The sequence below is a fragment of the Enhydra lutris genome, unplaced genomic scaffold (assembly GCF_002288905.1).
Source record: "Enhydra lutris kenyoni isolate GAN:26980312 unplaced genomic scaffold, ASM228890v2 scaffoldscaffold31, whole genome shotgun sequence".
NCBI classification, from domain to species: Eukaryota; Metazoa; Chordata; class Mammalia; order Carnivora; family Mustelidae; genus Enhydra; species Enhydra lutris.
In genome coordinates, this window is record NW_019154115.1 from 3,498,058 (window position 1) to 3,521,616 (window position 23,559).

At 56.2% G+C, this 23,559-nt stretch overlaps 1 protein-coding gene across 1 annotated transcript; it reads left to right on the forward strand.

Moving 5' to 3' along the window:
- Positions 1–1,431: 1,431 nt before the first annotated feature.
- On the forward strand, positions 1,432–12,911 carry LOC111153354 (chromosome unknown C15orf59 homolog). Its single transcript, XM_022512337.1, has 3 exons — positions 1,432–1,686; positions 2,115–2,842; positions 12,082–12,911. The coding sequence occupies exons 2-3, from the start codon at positions 2,687–2,689 to the stop codon at positions 12,802–12,804; spliced, it is 879 nt and encodes a 292-aa protein (XP_022368045.1). The 5' UTR covers positions 1,432–1,686; positions 2,115–2,686; the 3' UTR covers positions 12,805–12,911.
- The last annotated feature ends 10,648 nt before the right edge of the window (positions 12,912–23,559 follow it).

Below are 23,559 nucleotides of genomic sequence, written 5' to 3' on the forward strand. Positions count from 1 at the left end.
GACGAGTAACTGAAGAAATTATCTATGTCTAACGCACACCTGTCACCAGGGCCTCCAACTCCCAGCTCTACCTACCTTAGAGCTTGGCACACAGTAGGTGCTCAGTAAAGATTGTATTCTATTTTCTGAATTAATCTGCTTCAAAGCAAGGTCTGGGGGAGGCTGAGATATGATGAGGGGAAATGGGGAAGATCTGGGCGAGGAAAACTTCGCCAGAAGAGAGGTTTGGGGTGCACCGCAGTGGGTGAAGGGGCGATAGGGGTGCCTGGAAAGGCGGGAAGAACTAAGTCCCCAGACCGCTGTCCCTCCGCGCCCGGAGGTCGGACGGAGTCCCCGCCCGGCTAGTGCGCCTCCAGTCCCGCAGGCGTAGGACCCTCGCGGTCCCCCCCCGCAGCCAAACCCCCCGGCTCGCGCGCTCAGCGCTCGGCGCTGGGCGGCGTGTGTGTCGCTTTAAAAGCTCCCTCCCGGCGCGCAGGGCCGGCCCCTTCTCTGACAGCGCCGAGCGAGCCGAGCCGAGCGAGCCGGGCGGCCTTTGAGGGAGCCAGCGCCCGCCCGGGCGGCCAGTCCGGCGGGGGGCGGCGGGGCGGGCCGGGGGCGGCCGGGGCGCGGGCGTCTTGGCGGCTTGGCGCTCCGGGAGCGGGCCCAGGCCCGCGGAGCCCGGGCGGGGCAGGGCAGGGCGAGGCAGCGGAGGGAGGCCCAGCCCCGACCCCGCGCCGGTCTGCCCCACCGGCAGCGACCCGGCGCCGGGTGGCTGGCGAGGCGGCGAGCGGAGCGGGAGCGGGCCGGGGGGGCGGCGGGAGCGGAGCCGAGGCTGCGAGCCCCGTGCGCCCCCTCCCCTCCCTTCCCTGCGCCTCGCCTCCTCCTCCTCTCGCTCTCCTCGCCTCCTCTGCTCCGCCCGGCGCCGCTCCCGCCCGCGCCCGGGCCGCCGAACCCAGCCGCGCCGGGCCCCCTGCCTCTCGCGCTCTCTGCCCGGCCCCGCGGGGACCCGGTCCCCGCGGCCGCCGCCGCCCCTCCCCCCGGGCCCGGCGGCTTCCGGACCTTTCCGACCGCAGACTGAGCGGTGGGAGCCTTCTCGCCCCCGGCGGACAGCGGGGCCGGGCTGAGCGGACTCTCGCGGCCGCTCCGGAGCCGCGGGTGTCGGAGTGCGGACCTTCTGGGTCCGGGTTGAGCGCGCCCCGGGCGCCCAGTGGTGCCCGCTCACTCCCAACAGGGCAGGCAGACCCCGGCGGAGCCCGGAGCCGGCCGATCTGGACTGGACAGAGCAAATCCCGGACTGTGCGGAGCCCGGGGGATCCCGGGCGTGGGCTGAGGGGATCCCGGCGCCCTCCGATCCCTCCGACTTTGGCTCACACGCTGGGACCGGCCCGGCGTCGCCTCGGTCGCCCGGCGCCCGGGTCACCTGTGGCCTCGGAGCCCCGAGCCCGCCGGACCCTCTCTGGTTCCCGACCCGGAGCCCGGCGGGGGTTGGGGGAGATTTTTCCTGCCCCCTTCCTTGGAGCGCGGAGGCCCCGCCCCCTCCCACCGTCCAGATGTCTCCCAAGGCGGCTCTGAGGACCTCCCTGTGGCCGGGGGCCGAAGGGTCCAGAGAGAGAAGCCCGCCCTAGGGAGCCTTGGGGGCCCCCCAACCTCCTCTTGGGGCTTGGCCCCCGACGCTGCTGGGAAGGAAGGCCGGTGCCCCCACGATTGGTGAGTCCGGGAGCAGAGCGGGGGTTCAGAGGGAAGGCGGGGCTGGGGAAGGGAGGGTCCGCTGGGAGTGAGGGCACCCTGGGGGCACTGGGAGGGAGGACGGAGGACGGAGGACTGGAGAGGCCCTCTCGTGAACCAGCGGGACCGGGCCTGGTTGAGGGGTGGAGGCACGGGGGACTGGGGGAGCTGGGGCAGGGTGCCCCGTAGCAGGCTGAGGACTTCTGCCTTTAAAGCAGGGACTCCTTCATTTCCTTCCAGAGGAAGGGCTATGCTGTAGATAATCTGCCTCCATCACCCCTCCCCACAAAGGAAAAAAAAATCCCCAGCGACGAAGGGTGCAGGCTGGCGAGAGGAGGGAGGCAGCGGCATTGCTTGCCGGCTGGTGGTGCAGCCTGGGAGGGCTGACGCCAGGCTTGCTCTTTCTGCAGGGGGCTGCCCTTCTCCAACCAGCTCCCTTTTCAGAGCTGCCCACATCTGGAGCCCCCACCACAACCACATCTGGAAGACCCCAGCCACCGTCCCTCTGCAGGTGTCAGTTGCACCCGGAGACCTCTGCCTTTGCAACCTCCTAGGAGTTGTGAGGGATTCCTGCTGCCTTCCCCCATCCCAAGGGCATCTCTTACCCTTAGTCCCTGCAGAGTCATCCCCCTGCCTCGGTGTCCAGGCTCAGCCAGAGATCAGCTCAGCCCAGGCACAGGCACTCCAAGTCCTGGCTGCCACTCCTGAGACCCAAGGCCCCTCCCCCTGTCCTCCTGTGTCCTCACCTTGACCCCCTCCGTCAGACTCTGTCTTCCTCTGGGTGTCCCATTCCCCACCCAGAGGCAGAGGAGGGGGGGGTGGCAGGGGCCAGGGACTGGGTGAGGGCCACCCAGGGCCAGGGTGGGCTGGGGGGCCGTTAAGATGTGGAGCTCTGCCTGGCCGAGGGGGGCTCCGTGGTGGCAGACGCAGCGTGCGCCCGGCTGGGGGGAATATGGGCAGGCCTGCAGCGACGTGGTAAAGGATGAACATTCGGGGCGCCCCAGACCTCGGGCAGCCCAGTGACGACCCCAGCAGTGGTGGCCAGCGGGAGCGGATCCGACAGCGCATGAAGATGGTCATTGGGCAGCTTGAGGGCATCCTGCAGGAACTCAAGGAGGTGGCCAAGGAGCTAAGGGAGGTGAGTGAGGGGCCAGACAGCCCCCCAGACCAGTTTTCCCGGGCCTGGCACAAAAACACACATATGTGTTTCCATTTGTGTGTGTGTGTACTCAAAGCTGCATGCACACGTGTCACTTTGCTGGGTACTTCCTTTTCCTTGTTCTCCTTTCCCCCAAATCTGCTTTGCTAGGGACCTCAGCATACTCCAGGACTAGCAAGGCCCTGAGGTGGCAGAGCCAGTATGGGCAACATGTCATGGGCCCAGGGTTCTGTGGTTAGCACTCGGGGCTGCCGGGGTGATAAATATAGACTAAATCCCACCGTAGCCTCTTAGTGGGAGACACTCTCCTGGGGCCCAAGCTGGCTTCTGACCCCGCCATCTGCCTCCCAGACTCTGACCTGCTCAGAAACGGTTCTGGGAGAGTGTTGATGGCCCTACTGAGAAGGCCTAGCTCAGAGCGTTCTCCAGAAGTCACACTCAGGCTACTCAGAACCCTTGATCCTGGAAAAATTGAAGCAGCTATGTGCTCCCTGCCCTGAGATGGGAATGCATCCAAGGGGCTGCTAGTGGGTACCAGGGTTCCTGTGTACTTTGGCTGGGGGTTGGGGGCAGGAATCTTATCTACATGCGTGCATCCCTGTCCAGAGTTCTGAATGTTTCTGCCAAGGCTGAAAAGTCACTGAGAAATCCTGAGACGTGTGTCCCTCTCTGTCTCTCTAAGTGGAGCCCGGTTTAATTACTGCTTCCCACATCGCTGGGGTAATGAGGTACACATGTCCTCAGCCCTGCCCCCTGGGCTGTGTTCAAGCCCAAAATGCATGACCAGCGTTCTGAGCGACTGGCCTGAATTTGCCCACTGGGTGCCATTATGCCAGCCAGGTGGGCTTCAGGCAAATTTCACCTCCCTATAACCAGGGCCCCTGCAGAGATGGCAGAAAGAGTGATTTAACGGGAGTTATGGGTTCCTGCTCTCCCCAGCCAGCTGTGTGGGAGGATGGGGGCTCTAGGAGGGTTGAGAAGAAGGGGTGATGGCAGGTGCCAGCTGCAGCCTGGCCTGAGGGCCAAGGAGCAGGAGATGTTTGCAGGGAGCTGTATCCAGAGCAGAGGGCTTGTGGAGAGGCTGGGACATGACCTGAGGTGGGGTAGGGCAGCCATTCAGCCCAGAATCAGCCTTGTGGTGAAAGTCAGATGCCCCCAAGCGACCCCTCCTCTCCCTACCTCACTGGTCCAAAGAACAAAACACCTCTTTGTCCCTCCCTGGCCCATCTTTTTCTAGACCCTCTGTGGGTCCATCAGGGCGATGGGAACCATCCAGAGTCTCGGTCTTGGGCAAGGGTATGGGACCTATGCCAGGAAAGAGCCCACCCAGAAAAGAGCCAGGACTGACTCTAAGCCTGGAAATCAGACAGCACAGAACCTACTCTCAATGGAGCATATTCCCAGATCCACCTCCCCTGTCCCCCCAGGCATAGTCCTCCAGGTCATCCATAGGTCATCCATACCAGCCCTGTCCATTTTCTGTTTGAAGAAACTGAGGCCCAGAGAGGGCTAGGGCCTTATCCAAGCTCACACAGCCTACCAGGGACAGAACTAACTAGAACTTAGGTTCCTGTTGCCTCTTCTGAGGCTAGAGCAGGTGGGCCAGCCAGCGACCTTTTTGCATTTTGACGGGATCTTCTAGAGATGCTATCTTATGCTCATGCCATGATGCCCTGAGGGGGGCGCCCTTCTGGGGACAAGGCAGGGACACCAGAAGTACTAGGATTTATTTGCAGATTTTTAGATGTTCCCTCTCTCTCTTCTCAGCACATACACTCACCCACCCCCACGTCTCGAACAGCAGAGCCTCAGGTCCACAGGCTGTGCAGCCCAAAGGCCTCAGCCAGGACAGAGAGAGATGCATTCCCTCCCCCTATATACCCCGGAGGCCATGTGCCTCCACCCAAGACTTTGGCAGGTTGCTACGGCAACCAGCATCTACCCCGTATGCCACTGCCTGCCTGCTGCCAATGGCACCCATCTGGGAGGGGGGCAGGCCTCAGAACTCCCCCACCCCCCAGGCAGGGTCTGGACACGGGGTGATGGGCCAAAGGGAGTGTTGAGGAAGGCAGATGAGGCTCCGGGAGGCCCAGGCAGAAGAGGAGACACCCTAGCTGACTTCCCGTGGGATGGGATTTGTCAGGAATGGGGCTACTCAATGGGGATGCCATGCCTTGGTTTGGCATATGGGGTTACAGCCCTTTGTTCCCTGGAACCTGTGATCTTGGTTCTTGATCCTCCAAGGGGGCTTCTAAAGCAGGATCTACCTGGCTCTTCTCAGTCCCTTTGGGTCTACCCATACCCATCCGGGGCATGGGTAGACCCAAGATCCAGAGGGTGGAGGCAGGTGCTTGTTTGTTCATTATACCCCCTTCCCCAGACACGACCAGCTCAGGGCTCACTGAGCTGAGTTCCCATCTCAGGACAGCAAAACACTTAGATATAAAGGCAAGATTCGCATGCAAGACTGCTGGGGGAGACCACAGGACGCTTGATTGAAGGAGCAGGTCCATCCTCTTCGTCCTGCTGCTCTACTTCAGACACCACTGATCAGGGCTAACTCTCCTTGTCCCCTGGACCATACAGCCTGAAATTCACAGAAAGACGACAGACACTAAAGCACTTCCTCCCCCAGACCCTGAGCCTCTGTCTCCTCATCTCTGAAATGGGGATGCCAATCTTCCCCATCTCAGGATGCTCTTACAAGGATTTCTCTGGGACTTGGTATGTGGTAAGGGGGTTTTGGAGTTCCTAAAGGTTTTGGAGTTCCCTCTCCCAAAGCTCCCCCGCCCTCCCAGACCCTTGCTCCAGCTCTCACTGGGCTCCCCCATGTGATAGGAAGCGAGGTCCGTCCCATGGGTGGGTAAAGTTCTTTAATGGACTAAGAGAGGTGAGGAATGCAAAAGTGCTTTGAAAGCTGAAACTGCCGCAGAGGGATGTGACAGTCGATCATTAATTAGCCCTCATTCTCCTAGGTTCCCCAATACTCCAGGATGCCAGGCCAATCCCAGCAGGCTCTCGAAGCTACACAAAATTCCATGCATCTTAACTCAGAGATGCAGCACGGTCCAGAGGCTAAGAGCACGGGCTCTTGGAGCCAGAGGTCTCTGGTTCAAATCCAAGCTCCGCTCCCTTCCTAGCTGTGTGGACTTGGTCAAGTTACTTCACCTTTCTGGGCTTCTGTTTTCTGGCAAACGAGGATACTGAATGTTATGCCTCCGCGACCAGCCCCAGGCTGTTGTAAGAATTAATTGTGCTACCGTGTATAAAGTACTTAGCACAGAGATGGACACAAAACTAGCTCCACATCCTTTTGATATTATTAATGAGACATTCTGGCACTCGCCGGCTCCTTACTCCATGTGTGGCCTTGTTCTTTTGGAGTCCTATGAGCTTCTTAGCCATGATCGGAGTGGTCCGAGCCAGGCACCTGGCCTCCTGGCTGGTACCCTTCAGCCTCTCCTGCGATAGACAGTGCCACCCTCTTCCAGTATGGAAAGGGGTACAGAGTGACAGTGATGGGGGAACGGGGTCTCCAATGAGATGCCTTTGGAAGAGAGACCCAAAGGGTACAAGACGGATAGATATCCAGAAGAGCTTTCCAGGCAGTGGGTGCAGCTCATACAAAGGTCCTGAGGAGGAAGTGTGGAAGTGTACTTGGCATGTTCGAGATCAGCAAGAAGGAAGCCAGGACAGCTGGAGTGGGGTGAACCAGGAGGAGAAAAGCAGGAAGAAAGAAAGGTCAAAGAGAGAGCAGGGAGTCCAATTACACAGAATCTTGTAGACCATGGTATGAAATTCAGATATACCCTCCATGAGAACACCACATGCTCTCCAGCAACCTCCTACTTGTGGTTCTGGATGGGAATCTGCCTCCCCACTGCTCTCCTGGTTCCCCACCAGCTGCGGGGCCCCGAAGGTCAGGGTCAAATGCCCTCATCCTTGCCCTCCAGATGCTGAGTTCCTCCCCTTCCTCCTGCCCAAGATGTCACTCAGCATAGGGGCTCATAAATGAACCTCAGGTTCACCATGGGGGGACATAACTTGGCATGCCTGCCCACCTGGGGTGGCCATGGAGGATCCCACACACACACCTGATTTTCACAGGGAACAGGCCTGCTAGCAGTTGTGCAGTCCCCTGGGCAAGGGGCTGCCTCTGGGGCGGCATGGAGAGCCAGGGGCTCTGCAGGCACGAGATGGTTGTGGCCTGGCCAGGAAGCAGCTGGGGCAGGAGAGGCTGAGGACCACAGAGCTGTGCCAAAGTGGGTCAGCTCCATCACCCGCAGCTCAGCAAGAATTGTGCAGAGTTTTTCTTCTTATTTATTTATTTTTTTTCCTCACCTTCCTTTCCTCCCTTTTCCCTTTGCATTCTCTTCCTTCGGACAGATTCATGAAGCTCTCTGGCCAATTAGGCCAAATTGCAGGATGAGAGTCATGAATCACAGTCAACTCTCTCCCCCCTCCCCAGCTCTACAGGACCCCCCCCCCGCAAGACAATAAATAACATAATCACAGAATTAAAAAATAATCAGTGGTCATAAATAATGCAGATCTCCAGTTATGTAACCAGCTGCCTGGGGAGCTGGGAGGGAGAGGAGGAGGTAGCAGTTTGCCGAGGGAGGTGAAGGGGCCAGAGGTGAGGGAGATACCAGAGGCGCTGGGAGTCCTGAGTCCTCAGCCTTGACTCTGGGGCCTTAAGGAACACAGATGTGCTTTCCTTGGCATGGAGGCTCAGCCAGGACTGTAGGGAGGGCTGGGCAGGCGAGATAAAACTGTGGAACTCCTTCTCAGAAGAGCAGCCCCCAGCAATTTTTTTGTTTATTTGTTTTTGTTTTTGTTTTTTTCCCCCAGCAATTTCTTTAAGCCCTCTGTCTCACCTCGTCCACTCATCAATGGCTGTATTTGCCAACAGTGTGCCAATCTCTGCGCCAAACTGGGGTTTCCATGGTGGGCAAGACGTTCCCAGTCCCACCCCTCGGGGGGCTTACTGTCTCGGGGGTGGGGGGACATCAATCATATAACATACATGCACATAAAAGTATAGCAGTGATAAATATCAGAAAATATTTTTAGGAAAAGCACAGGGTGCCTTGAGAGCCTGTCATAGGGAACCTGTCCTCAATGGAGCGTCAGAGAAGACTTCCTTCTGGAAGTGAGATGGATGAGTAGCAAAGGAGGGAGCATTCCAGGTGAGGCCCAGAGGCAGAAGCGGGCTCGGGGGAGTGTGTAGAGCCGGTGAGGAGGCAAGCCTGGCAGACTGGTAGCACCTGCTGGAGGACAAAGACCCTCCAGGCCAGAGTTGGTGGGGGTTTGCGTTCCGAGAGGCTCAGGAGTCTGGGGAGCAGGGAAGTGCTGGAAGGGGAGGGGTGACATGGTCCCATTGGCTGATTACTAAGTGCCTTAAATGTAGCAGGAGTGGGGCAGGAAGCTGCCACCAGACAGGGACAGTCGTTCAGGTGAGCGAGCTGAGGCTGTGAGCAGGACAGCAGTTGGGGACGCCCTCGGGGTGGGGCCTGGAACCCCCAGCAGGTTTGTCATGGCTCTCAACGCTGCCCTTCCCTCCAGATCAGGCAAGTCTTGTTCTTAAGGTGCCAGGACTCCTGATTTGTGGTCTCTGCTCCGCTCCTTCCAGTGTCTGGGCCTTACCTTAGTGTCCCCATCAACAAGCACAGTGAGGGGCTGAAGTCAGCAAAGTTTCCAGTCCCTCTGGCTTTGAGGTTCCATGATGCTCTGATTTTTATGTTGTCATTTCTCTCTCCATTCTCTCTTCTCTCGCTCTCTGTCCTTCTGTATATATAATTATTTCCCTGCACTCCAAGACAATCCCAAATTACATGCAGGCAAAATGATCATTAAATCTCAGAGAGAAATCACAGATTTCAAGGCATCCAAAGCAGACAGGCAGGTAAGGTGGGGATTGCCTGCCCTCTGCCATCCCCACGGACCCCATGAAGTGAGGTAGAGGGGCCCTGCCTACCATTTGGGTACACTGGGCACATGACTCCCCTTTCTGATCCTCACTTATGTCATTCAGCAAGTAGCTCTGCCTGTCCTTCAGGCTCGGGGCCAGATTTGCCTTTGAGCTTCATTACCTCTTGGCCATAAGACTCTCTTCTGCTTCCTTCTGCTCTGTCTGGAGACAGACCTACTTGAGGGAACATAGGTACCCCCCCATGTGCTAGGATTTGAAATGCCCAACACATCCCATTATTCTGCCACAGGCACTGGAAACTCCCACCCGCTCTTGGGCCTGGTGCAGGCGCCTGGTCCCATAGGAGCACCGATGGGTGCACGGTGGGTACTGATCTAGTCTGTGTTGTTCTACCTGCTTCCCGTGCATCGTGTCATTAAATCCTCCCGATGGCCCTATCAAATAGGTACAACTCAAATTCCCCTTCATGAAGACACTTAGGCACAGGGACGCTGGGTAACTTGGCTAAGGTCACACAGCCTGTCAGCGGTGAGGCCAGGGTCGAACCCTAAGTCTGACTCCAGAGCCCAGGTTCTTAAGTGCTTGGTGGTGCCAATTCTGTGTTTTAAACCACACCCATATCTAGTGAGGCCCCGTCACCCTGGTGAGGAGAGGAGTTTCATCCCACTTTCCAGTGAGGACACGGAGACTGGAGAGGGAAAATCACGTGCTTCAAGTTCCTTAGCTGAGGCGTGGCCTCCTTGTCGTGACTGCTAGTCCCCCTCTGTCCCATCCCTCCACACCATGGGGATGAAACCAGAGAAGGGTGTTCTGATGGAGAAGGGGAAGGGGCTGAATGGGAAGGCTGCCTGAGCAGGTGGCCAGCAGGGACTTCTTGGGTGGGAAGGAGAGTGTCCAGGCCTGACAGCTTTAGAGATCCTCCCCCTTTAGAGATCCCTGACCTGTGTGGTCTTCCTCACAGGGCATTAGGAGCTCTGCTTCTGGGCCCAGCCTGGCCTCAGCCGACCCTGTGTGGTCACAGCCTGTCACTCAACCAGATTCCTATTAGCTGTGTCCCCACCCTGTGCAACAGCAGACTCAGGCTCAACTTGGTCAAGGTCTCATTTGAGGGTGTGGCTGTCTCAGAGACACAGGGCCTCCCCTCAGGCTGGCAGCACTCTGAGGTTCTGTGTCTTTGCCATCCCAGGCGTCAGGCCAGTGGTTCTCAAAGTATGCCCCTGGATTAGCCCCTGGAAGGTTGGGTATGTGCCTTCTCAAGTCCCCCACCCCAACCCCAGGACCTACTGAATTAGAAACTCTAGGGGGTGGGCTGGAGCACACTCCAGTGTGCGAGCCCCTTGCTCTGGGCCGGGGCTCCCAGCCCTCAAGTGGGGCTCGGGCTGAGCAAGGGCTTCTAGGGGATGTGAGCTTCTCTGAGGGAGAGGGAGTCACTTGGGGGTGGGGGGCGTAAGAAGGGGTGGCCAGATTGGAGAATGGGGCCCTGTCCCCATTGCCCAAGCCCAGAAATCACAGCAGCACCTCACAGTGGTGTGCAACCTTGCAGGGGAGCAGCAGGACGGGCTGGGAATTGCAGCCCCCCCTCCCCCCAGTTACTTGTGCCTGTGGTGTATCTTCTAGAAGCTCAGGAGAGGATGATCTCATGTGGAAGTCTTAAACTTAGTAGGTGCTCAGAGATGGGAGATGATGACACTGTTCTAATCAGTGCCCCAGGGAGACTTTTCACAGCCCTCCTCATTGCTAAACATGAAGCCCTGGTGAGGATGGCAGGGCTGGGGTCATCACACTTGAATGGTTGAGGTCCAGAGAGGTTATGTGACTTACCCAAAGACACACAGAACAATGTCCAAGTTAAATATGAAATCCAAGTGTCCTAACTCCCCTAGTCTGAAGGTTTCAGCCAAGTGTCCCTGCCACCCCTGGGGCCTGGGGCCATGAGGAGTGGATATCCTAGGCATGGACACCCCAAAACAGCTTCTCAAGTCATCCCTATAAACACAGAGTTCTAGAATGTCAGAGATGGAAGGGACCTTGGAAATAAACCATTCACCCAACCTCCCCATTTGCAGATTGAGAAACTGAGCCTCAGAGGGAAAATGACGGACCAGGTCACCATCAGAAACCACTCCCCCGCCCCAACTCCTGACCAAGTCAACTTCCCGCTGCCCCAAACACCTCAGCCCATGATTTTTGGCTTTGTTTTCATCTTGCACATTGGGGACTCCCTACCCCACCCCTCACCGACCACTTAGCACATCCCTGGGCAGCAGTCATCCTCATAAACATCCATTAGACTAGGGATTTCCTTAGTTCGTTCAGTAACAGACTGCTCTGACCCTGGGAAAAGGCCCCAGGGAGGTGCCTGGGACTGGACCCTGGGCTCAGTGACTCACTGTGTATGTCCTGTCCTTGGGTCATTTGGGTCTCTTGGTCTCTACTTGGCTATTATTGTTTGGCTGTTTTCAGTTTTGGTCAGAATCATTTCTCCTTCTCTTACTCGGTCCTCTTCCGACATCTCTGATGGGGTCTCCCTTTACCCCTCACTGTCTTCATCCCAGTTTCTGTGCTGCAGGGCCTAGGCGAGGGGACGTCCTGAGGCAGGGTGTCCCTTCACATGGGGTGAGTTGGGTGCCGTGAGCTTGGCAGCCAAGCTGCCCCCTGAGTGCTTGTAACAAGCATTTCTGGGTCTGAGAGGGGGGTTTCCTTACTGCTTACCAAATGGTGCTTGTGTTATTCCTTCTCCAGCAGCCAGGGTTGATCTCCACTCATCAGGGCGCAGGGCGGGGGAAGGAGGGAGGAGGCTCTGGGGTTTGTGGGGGTGCGATGGAGGAGACCCACGGGGACAGTCACTGAGCAGCAGCACAGGCTGGTCCAGGAGAGTTTGGAAAACGGGGGCAGAGTCTTCCTCATAGTCACCCCGTATCATTTCTTTTCCAAAGGTGCGTGGTCTGCTCATCTCTCCACTGAGTGGCCTTGCTGGAAGGTCAGCCCTGTGTGAACAGCTACCTCTCGATCTAAGGAAAATGAGCTCTGAGCACCAGGGCTGTGCCTAGAGCAGCAGCTGGCTTTAGGGGAGAGGGGTGTGAGGGTGCAGGGCCGGAAGGAGGGACTGAGGAGTAGGAAATGGCCCAAACCTGCTCACCCTGGTTCAACATGGGCCCTCAACAGGTGGACAAACCCGTGACCATCCTCTGGGGTCATCAGCCAGGCATCTAGCAGGGTGGGACGGGGACATGCTTGCACCCATGTGATGCTAGGCCCCCTCACCCCTCTCTCCTTCCCCGGCCAGGTGGTGAGCCAGATTGATAAGCTAACCTCAGACTTCGACTTTGAACTGGAGCCAGATGACTGGACCACGGCCACTGTGAGCAGCACCTCCAGCAGCGACAAGGCGGGCGTGGGCGGCCCCTTCGACCTGGGGCACCTGGACTTCATGACGGCGGACATCCTTTCAGACAGCTGGGAGTTCTGCTCCTTCCTGGACGCATCCACGCCCTCAGACTCCGTGGACGGCCCTGAGCTGACCCGGCCCGGGGCTGGCCCTGACTACCGGTTCATGAATGGCGGCACGCCCATCCCCAATGGGCCTCGGGTGGAGACCCCGGACTCCTCCAGCGAGGAGGCCTTCAGTGCTGGCCCTGCAAAGGGCCAGCTGCCCCAGCGGACCCCGGGCACGCGCGAGAGGGTGCGGTTCAGTGACAAAGTGCTCTACCATGCTCTGTGCTGTGATGACGAGGAAGGGGACGGCGAGGAGGTGGTGGCGGAGGAGGAGGTGGGCCTATCCCCAGAGCCGCCCCGTCCAGAGGCCCATGTGGGCCCCCTCAAGCCCTCTCCCGCTCCCTATAAGCCAAGGCGCTCTCCATTGACTGGCCGCCGCCCAGGCCCCACCTTGGCCCCCGAGCAGACCCGAAGGGTCACAAGGAACAGCAGCACCCAGACGGTGTCAGACAAGAGCACTCAGACGTTGCTGCCCTACACGGCTGCCAAACAGAAAGCCAAGGGGAAAAACTAGGGGCTGGGGAGGGGCCCGGGGGTGGTGGGTACATAGAGCTATAAATATATATATATATATACATATATATATATTTAAACAAATGCAGTCATAATAAAATTTTAAAATGCTAAGTATCTAGCCCCAAAGGCCCCAGAGCTTTCTCAGAGCTCATCTTAGACACAGAGGTGCCTCCTCACCATCTAGGTCCCAGAGGGTGTGGCCAGAAGCACCTTCCCTTCCTTCTCATCACAGGGCTCCTGGAAGGGGTGTTCTAAAGTATGTAAATTCGGTGGAATTCCTCTCACAGGTTCCTGAGCATACTGGCTCTGGCTGCTGGCTCTGGCCCTGGCGCTGGCCCTGTCCTGGAGGGGATTTATCAGCAGGTGGCAAGCTTGCAAGGAGCAGAGTCCAAGGTCAGGGTTAACCATTGGTCTGATGGCAGGACTGAGGGCCTAGCAGTGGGGTCACCCCAGCCAGGCTCAAGATCATTTACATCCACCTCCCCCCATGTTTTCTGCTCCAGGGCAGACTTTTGCCTCTCCTTTCCGAAGGCAAACTTACCTGGAGATCCATAACCCTACCCTACCCCCTTCCATCTCAGGGTTACCGAGGACACAGAGCAGGAGCAAGCTGCTCACATGGGCCGGCCTCCATGCTGGGGAGCTTGAGCTTCCCCAGACCCTGGAGGACCAGGCTAGGTTAGGTGGAGGCTTGTTTGGGGAGACTCGACCACCCCCAATCCTTCTAGCCCCCATCCTCAGCTTTGTCCTCTAGGGACAGAAGATTCAGGGCAGAGCCCCAGCCAGTGCCTAGTGTGGCCTGAGTAGGCCCAGTGTAGACCTGAGGCCCATGTGAGAAAGCAGGCAGCAGCCACTGGGGGGCTGTGAACAAGGGCTCATGGCAGGCACCTGAACTTCTCCAAGGAGGCAGACCCAGAGAGGAATCCAAAGGCCTTACGAGGCCCCTGCTTCTTCACACAAGGACCTGAACCCACTTTAACGGGTCTCGAGGGCCACCAGCAGAGACAAGATGGGAACCTACATCTGGGGCTTCAACTAGGGCGCGGTCTCCACAGAGACAGCACCTGCCTATCCTTGAGCCAATAATCACAATCCCTGCTCACCGTTATTGGGCAGGTCTTTGCCGCTGCTATACTGAGTTATCTGAACATTATCTCATTTGATCTTCCCAATAACCTGATAAGAGAGGAACTCTTACTGTCCCCAGTTTTCAGATGAAAAGACTGAGATTCAGAGATGTTAAGTAACTGGCCCGAAGTCACAGAGCCTGTGCCACCCCGCCTCCCGTGAGTGTGTGGTTTCCAGGCTGACCCTGGCTTTGCTCTCTTGCAGCTTTGTGACCTTGAGCAAGTCCATTTACCACTGTGAGCCTATCTACCTCGTCTAGAAAATGGGGCTGCTAGTCTTCACCTACCTCACTGGCTGCCGTGGGCCTTTGACAAGATAAGAAATAGGACTGGACATGCACTGTGATCAATGTGACTCCCAACCTGGTTTCCAGTGTTTTCCAGGGAGAGGAGCATTGAGGGGTGTGGGGAAAGGAGCCACACACACCCCCAACTGGGAGCTGTCCCTGGGCCACTGCTTTGCCTTGCCTGCCCCCTCCCCCTCAAGGCAGCTTGAGGCCGGGATGGCTGCAGCTCCATCCACCGACCCTCCCTCAGAGCAGGGAAGTGTTGGTCGAGGCACAGCAAGGATGTCATTCCTCGGAGGGCCTCCCTGCTGCCCATTTCAGTTAAGACAGAGTTACAGCCCACCAGGACCCATTGGGAGGGGTCTCTGGGGAGACTGCCCCTGCCTGAGCCTAGCAGAGGGGAGACAGAAAGATGGTGCAGACCAGTCTGGAACAGAGGCCGAGGGTGCTATTACCATGACACAGGCCGGGCCAAGGATGTGTTGGACTGCAGGGTGGGGATCTCCCTTCAGGCCTGGGCTGAGGTCAGGAGTCAGAGCCCTGAAGAGCTAGCCACGGTGCAGCTTCTGGGGTGGAAATCCATGGGTGGGCTGGGGGGGGGGCATGCTAACTGCCGGGGCCAGCCTGAGAGTTAGGGGTCTGAGCCCCTCTGTCAGTCCAAGGCCACTCTTGGGGGGTTCAGTGATGGGACGTGGCTCAGAGGATGGATGCTAGGGGCTCCCCTGAGGAAGGAGCCAGCTGGGGCCTGCCCTGTCTGACCATGGGGATGGGGCAGGCCAGGCAGTCCCTTCCCAGGTCTGGACTCACCTCGCTCTGAGGGAAGACATCCACTTCTACCTCCAGACTTGTTTTTCCTCTCTGATGGCCAGATTGTTTCTGGTCTTAACAACAGCCAGGGTAAAGAAACCTACAGAATGGTCCCCATTTCACTGAGGAAGAAATGGAGGCCCAGAGCCAGAGATCTCCGAGAGAGCCCTGGACAAGGAATTGGCCTCTCCCAGAAGCCCGCCCCCCTCCCCACCGCTACATATGCAGCCATCCACTCTGGCTCTGGGAATCCATGTGGGCATGGCTGACATCTGTCAGCTGTTCCCTGCCCCGCTGCCCGGCTACTTGCCTCAAATGGGCCAAAAGTACAAGGGGTCCCTGGAAGAGGAAAATGGGTAGAGGTTCTGGAAGGCCAAAGAAGTCATTGACTCCTCTTGTAATTATGCTATACCCGCGTGGGCCTCCCTTAGAGTGGCATGGTCTCCTCGTGGCTTGCTTGTGACTTGAAACACAGAATGTGGCCACCCAAGGAAAGAACTGTGGCCATCAGAGCTGTGGAGCTGTGGAAGACATGAGCCACAAGCTCCCTGTCCTTCAGACAGAAACAGCTGTCCCCGAGATCCTCCTCCAGACCTGCCTGCTCCTCCATGGGCAAATCCCTCTCCCTCTACGAACCTCTGGCAGTTTCTGGCTCTCCTCACCCAGTATGTCCATCAGATCTCCCTATTTCTGGGAAATCTTGTTTTACCGACCACCGACTGTGTGCTCAGGCTTGTGGCAGAGGGGGAGGGAAGCGGGCTTGTGAGCAGGAGGAGTCCTAACTGTCATAAATAGCTCACGTTCACTGAGCATGTACTATGTGCCCGGCCAGTGTTCTAAGCATATGCCTTATCTCATTTATTCCCCACAGCAAACATGAGATAAGCAATTTGATGCATGCCTATTTTCCAGATGAGAGCCATGAAACTCTGAGAAGTTAAATGACTTGCCTGAGGGCACGGGGTGAGTGATGGCACCAGGCTTTGACCCCAAAGTCAGTGACTTGTCATTCCAACATGTGCAGCAGCCAAAATCCATGGTGGGGGACCTCTGGGGGTGAGGGAGGGGGCTGGAGTTCTGAGAGACAGGTGGCCTGGTGAGGACAGGGAGGTGCTGAGAGTGTGAATGATGTTCAGTCTTTATAGAGCTTGGCAATTAGTGACACCGATGCCGTGGCCCTTGACACAGAGCTTGGCACCGAATGGATCATGAATGAGCCCCACTTGCAGAGGGGGCATTCATCGCGGGTTCGTTCAATCCAATTTTATTGTAGATCTCACATGTGTCCAATCTCACGCTGCTTATGCACACGCATACACACAAGCCCCTGTGGGGATCTGGTATGGTGTGGCTGGGGGCTGGGCAAAGGCAAAGGGAAGGGTGTGAGGCCTCAGGATGAAGGAGCCAGGGGTGATGTTGTGTCCAGACTCTGGTCCCTGGGAGAGGAGCCAGGAGCATGAAGCTGCAGAAAAGCTTGGTGAGGAGACCACTCTGAATGAGGTGGACATTGTGGCAGTGCCCCCGGTGTCTGAGAATAAAGAGATATCACTATCTCCATTTTATAGGCAACGGACAGGTGATCCAGTCTATACATGCGCTCTGATGGGACCAAGAGGCAGAAAGGACAGAAAACGATTTAGAGATCCCAGCACCATCCACCACCCCACCCCCACAGAGGCAAAGTGAGGCTGTACTGACAGAAGAGGGAAAGGGTAGGAAGGAAGCTGGGAAAGTGAGGCAGGCCTAGCCTTCCGCCGTTCCCCTCCTGAGTCCCCTTCCTCTGCGCCAACCCCTCTATCTCCCACTGTCCAGCTGTGACTTATATAAGAAAACTGACAGTTATTGACTACCTAGGATGAACTACCAGTAGATGACAGGTTTAGTAATGCCCAGCACGTCGTAAGTTGCTCCATAATTATTTATTGAATCCTTGGATGAAATACAATCTTCACTTCATAGATGACAGTACAAATGAAGACACAAGGAATTTGTTCAAAGTTGCACAGTCAGAAATTGAGGGGGCCGGGAACTTGACATTGCTAGTATTATTTACTCTATATGTTTATGGAGTACCTCCTCTTTGGTATTGTGTTAGACACCATGTGTCAATGATCTCACCTACTCTACAACACCCGTCCAAGTAACTGAGACCGTTACCATTTTACAGACAAGAAAACTGAGACACAGGTAGAGTATCCTGCCCCAAATAACCAGCTCTTAAGTACAGAAAGAGGATCTGGATCGAGACTCCCACACGTTCCCAATCCAAAGTAAGTGTTCCCCTTCTCGCATCTCCAGCAGAGCCTGGAAGACAAGGGCTTCAGCCACATCTATGCCCACCCTTTTCTGGCCCGGGCTGAACTGGCATTTGTTAGGAGTTACAGGGTGTGGGAAAGACTTCTGAGAAGAGGAGGGACTTGGAATGGAATGCATTTGCCATGGAGTAGAATTTGGGCACCTGGAAGAGGGTGCCAAGGGTATCTGGGGCCGGCAGAACCTTATACAGATGGCTGGGATGGCCGTCCGGCGGAGAGTATAGAGAACTCGCTAAAGCAAAGGGTTGGCACCATTTGGAAAAGATGGGAGCACCAGCAGCAAGGGACTTAAGAGTCTCACCACCCTCCTCAGAGCCGCTGCATGCCCCTGACTGCGGGGGAAGGAATCTAGCTTTCCTGTCTAGTCCGGGACTGGGAGAATAGATTAAGAGAGCTCAGTAAAGCATTAGCCAGGAGAAGCGCTCATGACAGGGACCAACTTTAATGAATGGATAAGAACAGCACGTGATTAGCACATTGCTAAGTAAAATAGCACATTGCTAAAGCCCTCCAAAGTCATTATATCTTAACAGGTTAAGCAGTGCTCCAGCAATGCATTCTCACAGAACCTTCCTTTCTCATCAGGGTGGGGGTTGGGATGCGGGGGCCACATTGCCCCCTTCCAGGCAGACTAGCCAGAGACCCTGATGAGACCTGACTCTGCCCACGTGCCAGGCCTGAAAGCCAGCTGCATGGAGGAGCACACCACTGTCAACACCCACCTCTCCCACTTCACCTGGCCCCAGCCGTGCCAGCCGAGGAGACCGAGGTGGGTGACCTCAGGCCAACCCTGTCCACACCCAGGCACCATGGCTGATCAGATCTGACTCCCTGCCAGGAACATTCAAGCTCACACACCTGCCTGAGGCTCTCAGTTCCCTGTGCAGGCTGCTCCCTCTCTCTCCTATCCCTGCTGGAACTTGCAGAGGGCAGGAGCTTCTCTCTGCAGGCAACCACACAGGGCTGCAGACCCTGCAGGGCATCCTCCCTGCCACCTGCCACGTTACAAATCCCAGTCTCCAGGACCAACGCACCTGCCATTTGCTCTACCCCACCCATCCTCCGCCCTCAAGAAGGCAACACAGGGTGGGGGTCACTATAGGTCACAGCCTGCAGAGTAACAGTGGAAAAAGGCCGGGGGACCCTGACTTCTGTGGGGTTCTCTAGGATCAGTGGTAGGGCCTTCCTAGGAGACCTTGTAGGGAGGCAGCCAAGCCATATACTGATTATGGGAAAGATTCCAAAGGAGGTTGGGATGCTAAGTCCGCTTTGGAGAGATGGGGAAGAGAAGTTCACTGGCAAGCCAGGAGTGCAGGGGGCAGGAGAGAACACTGGCACCATCTCTCCCCTTTGGCCCCACCACTGACCACTCCCTCCAGAGACAATGTTGGGAGGAGGTAAATCTCACCCAGGGTGAGAGTGGAGAGTTAAATCCATAAAACAAACAAGAAAGGATGATTCCCAGGAGTGACGAGCCCAGCGTTTGGCCTGTGTGGGGTGAAGAGGGTTCAATGTAGCCTGTGATCCCAGAGGCATGGCGGGGGGGGGGGGGGGGGGGCGACAGGCGGTTTCTGGGAAAGGAGCCAGGACCGTGAAGCCAGAGATCAGCCTGGTGAGGAGACGGCTCTAGGACAGGGCCCAGGGGTGCTCAGCCTAACACTCCTTTCATGGGTGGCACACTGCACTGTCCCTGGTACCTGAATGAGGGGCTGCACCTCTCAGGATTGACTTCACCCCAGATCCTGCGTAGACAAGAGGAGGGATCTTTCAGGGTAATCACCAGACAGGGAATACCGTCTTGCACATTCAGTGGATGGGTCTTCCTTGGGTTCCTGCCTCCTCAAAGGAAAACCCAGTTCAGGCCCGCCTTCTGGCTTCTACATACAAGAAGAGTTCCTTCGGCTCTGGCAGGAGGCTGGGCGCTGGTCAGGGAAGCTGCAGGAGGACCTCCTGCCCTGAAGGGGGCACTCTGAGAACTTCTCTAGCCCAGAGGCGTCCCCCTCGAGCCCCATCGACCCTACTCACTCTCCAATTTCCCTGGGCATTTCTCTGCCTCTCCTGTAGAGGTTGGAAATTGGTGGACTGAACACTTGCTTTGCTCCCCACACAGAATTCGAAGAGGATTTTACATAAAAATACAGATTTCAGGTTTCTTGAGGGAAACAAAATCCCCCTCACTTTTGCTCTAAAAATATTATCTTAAAAAAAAAAAAAGATCTGACATTACTGGGCGAGTGTTCCCCCCCACCAAGTGGGGCAGGCACTCCCCAGTCCTCACACTCCGCCTCTCCCACGAACTCCCCTGGAGGCTCTCAGTCATCTACAGTGACTCCTTTGGGTATGCAAGTCTGATTCCTCTGTGGCTCCCACCTGCCCTCAGCTCATCTTTTATCAGGCCCCTTCCAGAACATACCTTAGATCCACCCTCACTACTGCACTGGCCTGTGTTTTCCCCATGCAGCCGTCTTCTCCTTCGTACTGCAAGCCCCTTGAAGGCAGGAATAATTCGCCCGCTCCGGGGAGCTGGCACAGGCTCTCAGTGAATATGCACTGAATGGATAGGTCTCTCACCCTTGCTCAGGCCCTCAATAGCCCTCCTTTGCCCTCATGGTTCAAACCTCTTTCCAGATCCAGAGTGGGGGCCAAGACACCTAAAATCTTTCCAAGAGGAGGGGGTGTCATGCCTGGTCTTGGGGGGGGTGGGCAAAGGGACAAGAAGGGCGCTTTGCCTGACGTTCCTGCTCTTTGAGGTGTCCGACCTCTGCTGGCAGTGCCAAGGCACTCTCCCAGTTTTGTTTTGATTTGTTTGTTTTCTAATTCAGAGCATCATTACAGGGCTGAAGGATGATTTCCTACTTCTTAATAAAGGAATCTTCAAATCAAATAGGGCTTGTGTTTATTCCACCAATCCACTAGTTCTGGAAGGAGCCTCCTCCGACTTCCAGCCTCCTGCCTCCCCCAGCCGCAGTGTTGCCTGTGCCCTGCCCGCGGGTACTGGTGAAACCTGGGCTGGGCTTGCCCTGCTCACCTGGTATCCTCAGACCTCTTCTCATTAAGAGCCCGCCTGGCTGTGGCTGGGGGAGGGCCGAGGGGCTGAGCCTTCTCTGAGAGGCCCCACAGAGCACAGCGAGCTCCCAGTTGTCACTCTGCTCTCCCCACCCCCCCCACCCCCTCTGGTTATCAGGGAGCTCCCGGTTTGTAATGAGAGCTCCCTTCATTATAGAAAAAGCAGCTTAATGTTCTAGAAACTCACTTTCCTCTCTTCCCCTGCCTCTTCCTGTCCCTGTTTCTCCTCAATTCATCAGGTGCAAAGCAAGCTTTGTCTAGTCATCCTTCACCAGGAAGATGACACTTCTCTGCTTTTTAAAGATGTGAGCTCTGGGCCATGGACACAGCAGTAGAGAATGGCTGTACTGAGTGAACCGTTCTTTCATGAGAGCGCCCCAGTGATCAGGGGCATTCCTGGGATAATTGGATGAGATAAGGACTCAGCTGCTGGACAGGCTCAGTCTACATTCAGAATTAGGGCTCAGGAAGAGGTCAGGGATAGGACTCAGTCTAGTCTAAAGGTAGGGTTCAGTGTGTGACAGGGTCGGGGTTCAGTGTGTGACCAGGGTCAGAACTCCGTGTGTGACGAGGGTTGGGGCTCTGTGTGGGACCAGGGTTGGAGCTCCATGTATGACCAAGATCGGGGCTCAGTGTGTGACCAGGATCGAGACTCCATGTGTGTCCAGAATCGGGGCTCAGTGTATTCTCTGAGTCACCTCCCTAATCTCTAGTATAAGCCATTCTTTACATACAAAATGCAAAACAACTTATCACCTTCCTGTTTTATAAGCTCCTGTGAAAGGAAGGAGAAGGAAGAGGAAGAAGAAACTTCAGTGGCTCCTGGTGGCCTTTAAGATTACACAGCAGGACATTGAGTTCCTCCATGGGCTGGTCCCTGCCGGCTCTCCTTGCCTCTCCCACCTACCATCCTTCATGCGAGGGCAGACAAGCGGTGTGCCGTCCCTCCAATACCCAATTCCATCGTGCCTCTGTGTTCTTTGGGGCCATTCCCCCTCGAGGACTGACCCTGCTTCTCCTCTGTCCTGTGCAGTTGTTAAAATTCAGGCTCTAAAGTAGAGCACAGCTGGGTTCAGAGCCTGCCCTTAGCGCATGCTTGCTGTGGGGCTTTGGGCAAAGAGCTTATCTTCATCAGATTATGGGGGACAATTCAATGACACCCGTGCATGGGCCAGGGGGAGGCTTTCAGAGTGCACCCACAAACAGGTGTTGAGGCATATTACTCATTGTCATCATTCATTATTCCCCACTGGCTGGCATGTTTGTGCAACACCCGGCATCCTGTTCCTACCCCCTCCTAGTGGCCTTGCTGGACGTCTGTGGCTGGAAAGCTAAAAATGACACTTTCGGGCCCCCTTGCAGCTGAGGCTCTGTGTGTGAGCTAGGTTCCAGCAATTAGAGGCACTTTGGCAAGACTCGGAAGGCAGATTAGGAGACTGTATATGGCTGCTTTGGGCTGTTTTCGGCCAGCAGCCCAGTTGTGCAAATGAGTAGCATTTGAGCATCAAGTCTTTGGACTCAGGAGTGTGGGGAGGCAGGAGCACGGTCCTTGATCCCTGGACCCGGCTACGGCAGCATTGAACCCACTGGTTCCAAGGATTCCTCCCCCACACCCCACATTCTTCTGTTGCTATAACTGATTACTGCGGTTCAGAGGCTTAACATGACAGATTTATTCTCTTACAGCTGTGGAGGTCAGGATCCAAAATCAATCTCACTGGGTCAGAATCAAGGTCGGCAGGCCTGCGTTCCTTCTGGAGCCATGGACAAGAACCCATTTCTAGTCTGTTTGCGTTCCTTGGCCACTGGCCCCTTCCTCCATCTTCAAGCCAGCTTCTGTTTCTGACCTCCCGTTCCTCTTCTGACTTTGCTTCCTGCCTCCCTCTTACATAAGGACCCTTGTGATTATACTGGGCCCACCTGGATTATCCAGGATAACCTTTCCATCTCAAGATTCTTCACTTAATAACAACTACAATGTGTCCCTTTGTCATACAAAATAACACTCACAGGTTCCAGGAATCTGATGGGATAGTCAGCCTACCACAGTGCCTTTCCGATTGTCACCATGTGCCGGCTGGTCAGTTCTGCGATATTCTTTTTTTTTTTTTTTCTTTTTCTTTTTGAGATTTTATTTATTTATTTAACAGAGAGAGTGAGAGAGCACAAGCGGGGGAACAGTGGGGAGAAAGAGAGGTAGAAGCAGACTCCCCGCCAAGCCGGGAGCCCGATGCGGGGCTTGATTCCAGGACCCTGGGATCATGACCTGTGCTGAAGGCAGACGGCTAACCATCTGAGTCACTCAGGCCCCCCAGTTCTGCAGTGTTCTTGCAGTCATTCCTGGAGACCCAGCCTCAAGCCTGCTCCTCCACCCCTTCCAATGATTTTGTAAATACCCGGTACCCTGTATTCAACCTCTTTCTGCCTAAAATACAGTCACTTCTGTTTCCTGCACCCAACCATGACTCAAATACCACGTAAACTCCAAGACTCAGTTCATACATCACCCTCTCTGGGAAGCCTTCTGTTATTCCTCTGGGGCCCACAGCTCCTCCTACTTCAGGCTTGTATAAATGTTATCTTCCCTAGTGGATCATGACCTCTCCATCCCATCCCAGGATCTAACAGAAAGGAAGGCTGTGTAAAGAAACCAACCAGAGGCCACTGGCTGAGAGCAGCTTCCTGAATGGCAGCCTTGGAGATGCAGGCAGAGGCAGGCATGGTGTGGGAGGACGGGGATCAGCCAGGGTGGGGCCGGGCTTCCCCGGGGCAGCCAGCAACTCAAGGAGAAGAGCCAGGGATGGGAACACAGTCTCAACCTCACAAGCCCCCTGGGCTCAGAGGAGCAACAGACGGTGTTTTCAGCTACAGAAGCAAGTCAGCAGGTAGACACACATGAAATGGTACATTTGTCAACTCTAGGCCTGCTGCCCGGGCTGGGACTTTGGGGCTCTGAATCCAGAAAAGCAGAAACGATGATGTGTGATAGGAGTATCAGGCCTTGAGGGTGGGGAGGTCGAATCTAGAAGATCACTGGTGAGCAGAGGCTCAGGCTTCCTTCCCTGGGGGCAGAGGAGACAACAGGCCAGATGACGTCTCAGGTCCCCCACAGGCCCTGACTCTACCTTCCCCGGAACAGGACCAGCAGTCC